The sequence below is a fragment of the Pistacia vera genome, unplaced genomic scaffold (assembly GCF_008641045.1).
Source record: "Pistacia vera cultivar Batoury unplaced genomic scaffold, PisVer_v2 Contig1306, whole genome shotgun sequence".
Taxonomy (NCBI): domain Eukaryota; kingdom Viridiplantae; phylum Streptophyta; class Magnoliopsida; order Sapindales; family Anacardiaceae; genus Pistacia; species Pistacia vera.
Genome location: NW_022195365.1, coordinates 72751 through 78044, shown reverse-complemented (window position 1 = coordinate 78044; position 5294 = coordinate 72751). Strand labels below are relative to the sequence as shown.

Genomic DNA, 5294 nt, shown 5'->3' with positions numbered 1-5294 from the left:
CTTGACATATGGTTAGTAAGTTTATAAGCAATTTCAAATGTGGATTGAGCATTGTAGTAATAAAGATTACCTACTGTCATGTTTAATACATATATATAAACAGCACAGAAGTACTGCCTCAAATTATTAAATTATAGTCTTAATATCAATTTACCTGGATGTTACCCATAGACTTGCTGGGTTGTCTGATTTGGTGGAAAGTGGATTGTGAAGGTAACGGAGGTCGAGGAGAGTTGCAGGCTGATTGTCGGGAATTTTCTCCTATGCAATATGAACGACTAGCTCCCTTTCTTGATCCTTGACAACCTCCCCCTAAATATGTGTATTATATTTATAAGCATTAAAAAAGACCAAACAATTGAGAATATAATGGAGAATCACACCATCACTAAACTTACAGTTCTTCCCTCTCACTTCATTTTCATATTTCCTCTTCAACTGACATTTCATTATGTTTTTTGACACTTCCTGTCGATTTATCCTTGAAGGACTCGCTATAGTCTGTTCTGATTCCGTACAATCAATGTGATTTGCACTAACAGCATCATCGTTGCAGTGAACATCAACATCAATTGTGTTAAGATGTCCAATATTTTTAGTCCTTAAAGCATCTTCTACCTTTCTCAATGCCATTTTTAGATGATTGTCAACTATCATCGAAGTCCCCTCGTTAGCTAAACTTTTAGTGATGACATTCAGGGCATTGTGCATAAGTTTGCTCTTAAGTGGATGCAAATGCCTTTGGCTTTCAGCAGGAACCTCTGCTTCATGACAATCTGCAACCATCCCATCTTTTGCAGACTTTTTCCACCTCTTTAAGATGTATTGAGGAGGTATATGAAAGATATTTCTAGCATTCAATACCTTCAGAGCATGGACACATAAGATTCCAACTGATTCATATTTTTTACAGCTACATATGACATGGGATTCCGAACTATTGAATTCAACAATTTTCTCCTTACGAGGGTCTCCCTCTGTTAACTTGAATATAGTTTTCATCCCATCACTTGGAATCTCTTCTACTGCTACTGACAGACATTCAAGCAACTCAGCTTGGAAAAGCTTGAATATTGCAGAAGTATATATCTTTGCTGCTTCTTTCTCCATTGCATTGCTTCTTAAAATTGTTGTTGCTGCACTTCCATGGCAGTGAAAATCTTCATATAGTTCTTCTGTACGCTGTTGTTCTGCTATCTTTAAGTATTTTTGAATAAACTTCAATGGAGTCATCATCTCATTAGTCCAATTCTGCAAAATTTTGCAAAAGCTCTCATAGCCTTGAGGTGATCGCATGCCGGCAGAGAAGATACTCTTACAGGTGTACTGAGACCATTTTCCCCTCAATGCATACAGATCCTTAAGCCATGAATTTTCATAAAGATTATACTGCTCCAGCAAAGACCCCCACATGGACTCAAATTCCTCCTCTGATGCACAATCAAAGATACATTTATTGAAGAGGCTGTCAAAATCTGTTTGTCCAGAATAGCTGGAAAGATGCTCTGCAGTATTTTGGAAGATATACCGTAGACCAAGAAGATGTTTAGTATCTGGCAACACCACCTCTAGTGCGTCCGACAGTGCTTGACACCCATCAGTGAATATTGTTTTTGGTTGACGGTTTCCCATCGCTTCCAGAAAAGTCCTGAACAACCAAAGGAATGAGTCTCTGCTGTTATCAAGCAACAAAGCGCCTCCAAATAAGATATATTGCCCATGATGATTAATTCCTAGAAATGGTGCACATGTCATATTATATGCATCAACTCGAAGAGTTGTGTCCAAAATGACAACATCCCCGAAGTAATCATAGTCTATCTTTGACCTTCCATCCATCCAGAAGAAATTCATTAGGCAGTTTCTATGATTGACTCGCACTGTGTACAAAAATGAAGGATCCTCTACTTGCATACGTCCGAAATAATTAAGTAAACTTTGTCCATCTACAAGTTGTAGGCCATTGACTTTCTCATCATTTAAGATGCTAGTGCATTCCATATTATGAAATCCCACAGAATTTGCAGCCCCTGCTTCTTTCACTGTCCCAGCTTCATTCATAGTGGTACTCATAGAATGATCACATGAGACATTGGTGGATGAACCTACAATGATATCCGACTTTCCTTGAAGGTCATGATTGTGCTTAGGATTAAAATCTGAGATCAGCCACTTTCCATTGTCAACTGTAAAATGAACCATGGCTTCACAACCTGTTCTGGTCTCTTTTCTCTGATAGTTTGGTGTCTTGTTAGCCTGCTTCTGCATTCGAAAACCCTGTTTTGAACACAAGAAAAATTTTGTTCTAATGCTTCTATCTGACAATCGTCGTATCTTTCCTTTCCTTACCTTGAAACCTGTTTCTTTAGCATGAGCTTTGTAGAAATTGTAAGCCTCCTCTTCAGATGAAAACGCCATCCCAATTTTTGGAGACTGAGCATTAACTTACTTTAAATTGACAGTTGGTTCAGAATGTATCTCACCACCACCACTATACTCGGATGACATCACATCATTGTCATCATTCTCTAATGACAATCTAGGAATATCCCTACTGGGAATGTATTGGTTTGAATTTTCCATTTCCTGTTACAAATGAAAAGTAGATGTACCTAAGTTTGAAAACTGATTACAAATAATCTTTCGGACACATTGTTTTAGTATTATTAAAACATTAGAAGTTACAATTCTATAACCTTTTTCCATCAGAACCTGACATCAAAAAGAGAAACAAACCAGTTGGTAGAATTTTGAATGCTTACAAACAGCTAACAAGTTAAACCTTATTATTTGCTTTCCTAGAGAATTACAAAATAAATGTTTTCGCTGTGACTTTTGCACACATCCAAGTTCTGTAATAATACTTCTTGTTTCTTACACATCTCAAGATAATACATTTTTGAAAGCTAGTGTTAATCTGATAACAGAATCAATTGATCTTCATGGTGAAAGAATGTATTAAAAGACAAGACAATTATCAACCTCCAAACTTCCATGACCCCTTCCTAAACCAAACATATTTCTTTCGATTCTATTGGCTCTAACACTCAATTACTTCAGCTACTTATCTATGGGAGGACTGCTATATCTTTTTATTAATGTAATGAGCATTTCCTCTTCCTCTCTTCTTTATTGATATTCCAAAATGTACCGACTGATCAATAATACATGACCAAATATTCAGAGGACTCTTCTAACTAAAAAAAAATAGAAAACTGTCAGCAGATCTTTTTTCTTTTTACTTCAAATTCAAAGAATTCTTCCTACTTTATACATAGGTCATTGATTCAGCATGAAAAATGTGCTGGTTAAAATACCCATTTTTGCTGTATTGTCCAATAAAACTCTCAAATTAATTTGTTGACAAGACTGTTCTATATCGAAAAGGAATTCTAATTATTTGTTGTGAAAAGATTTCAATTCTAGATTAACATAGCACCAGAAAGAGTACCATGCCACTGATGTGTTATATTGTAAGTCAGAAAATGGTATGAGCGAACTAATCCCACGATCATTGATAGTTTCTTTGTAATCAATACGTGATTTGATAGCATCCAAGGTGATATCACTGATATTCAATGTAAAACAAAATACAGATTTCATATAACATCAATATCTGATAAAATGGAACACATAATTGATCCATATACATATTTGTTATTAACCGGTACTTCTTCCTTTCTGTCAACTAATTTTCTTTCTAATAACCATTCAACAACTACAAGAAACAACAATCTCTATTGCAGGAAACTAAAAAGTCCAACCAAGGAAACTTCAGACCTTAAATTTCTCACACAATAAAGAAGAGAAAATTATAACCAAGTATATTAAATAACGTAATATTCATTTACTTTACCAGATTTTGAATCTCTTGTTGATGATTCCTCACCAATTCAACATTGTTGTCTCCTTCAGAACCAAAAGCAGGCGAGCAAAGACTAGTATTTCCAGGCTGAGAGGGATGAAGCCAGTCCCAGTCAGCTTCATTAACTTCCATTATCGACGTTGAAGCCGATATTCCTTCAAGATTGAGCAGAGGATGCTGCTTAGAACAGAGAGGATCATGATCACCTTGGTTCTCAATTTCATGTGAGTCAGCAGCAGCCAACAGATTGTAGAAAAGCTCGTCATTCACAAATTCATCATGATTTGTTCCAGAAACTGAGTCATGTATGTCTGCCATTGCATGCTTTTGGAGTTTGGAAGCAAAATGAAAGACGAAAGGCTTAAAATTAATCAACTCAAAACAAACGCCTCTCTCTTTCGTTGACTTTCACTGTCTACTACCAGACTTGTCCAACTGTGGCCCCTTGCATTTTCCGCGTATGTGCAATTTACTTAGTTCCAGAAATGATTGGTGTGAAGGAGGAAGGAGTCAGGAAAGACCCTTTTTCATATTCCCAATCAATTTCAGAGTCTACTACCAGAGTAGTCCAACTGTGGCCCCTTGCATTTTCCGCGTATGTGCAGGGCAGCTGGGAATATACAAAATTAAAAGACCAACAACCGGATATTTACTTCGTTTCTTTGAGAATCTTATAAGATCAAATGTGGGTTTTCGTTCTTTATATAAATTAAGTGTATTAATATGATTATGATTTTTGTACGATAAGAACAAAATGGAGTTATACGAGATTATTTGAGTTATGTCATCTTATATTATTTAATTATCATATTTGATTGTCAAATAATATAAGATTTTGATAATCTTTTAATACTAATAGTAGTTATTATGGGTAATATTGGAGGTAATATAATAACCTCCATTTTCCTAAAGAATCTCAGTAATCTAACATTCTTTGAACCAAATGCATTCTATGAGTTAAGATACTCATTTATAAAAATATTAAAATTATCTTAAACCATTTGAGATTCACCGGAAAGAAAATCGTCATAACAACTACAGTAGAACCTCTTTATGGTCATAATATTGAAACCAACTAAATTTATTACTATGAGGAGGTTATAACTTAATAAAGGTGTAATTATAAGAACTATTGTTTTGATTTTTGATTTTATAATTCATGTGTTAGTAGTATTAGGGTTTCAATTCATTGTTTTAGTAGCATTAGGATAGTACATAAATTAATATCAAGGAGTCATTGCAGAATTGAGTGATCAGATTCAACAACTTCACTATACTAATCAAATGGATATTAATGTCTTACTCAATCATCCAAATGAGCAACAAGTCTTATATGTTTTAACTGAAGAAAAAATCATTACTGGAATTAGACAAGAAAAAAAAAAAAAAAGATAATCCTGAGGATGATAGTACGGAAATATCAAAATTT

The 5294-nt window shown here is 34.8% G+C and overlaps 2 protein-coding genes across 2 annotated transcripts; both read right to left on the bottom strand.

The window, feature by feature from the left end:
* Positions 1–312: 312 nt before the first annotated feature.
* LOC116122063 (protein FAR1-RELATED SEQUENCE 12-like) lies at positions 313–2418 on the bottom strand. Its single transcript, XM_031407983.1, has one exon. The coding sequence runs from the start codon at positions 2416–2418 to the stop codon at positions 313–315; it is 2106 nt and encodes a 701-aa protein (XP_031263843.1).
* On the bottom strand, positions 1487–4237 carry LOC116122066. Its single transcript, XM_031407985.1, has 2 exons — positions 3857–4237; positions 1487–2586 (listed from the first exon to the last, which is right to left on the bottom strand). The coding sequence occupies exons 1-2, from the start codon at positions 4181–4183 to the stop codon at positions 2446–2448; spliced, it is 468 nt and encodes a 155-aa protein (XP_031263845.1). The 5' UTR covers positions 4184–4237; the 3' UTR covers positions 1487–2445.
* Positions 4238–5294: the final 1057 nt, after the last annotated feature.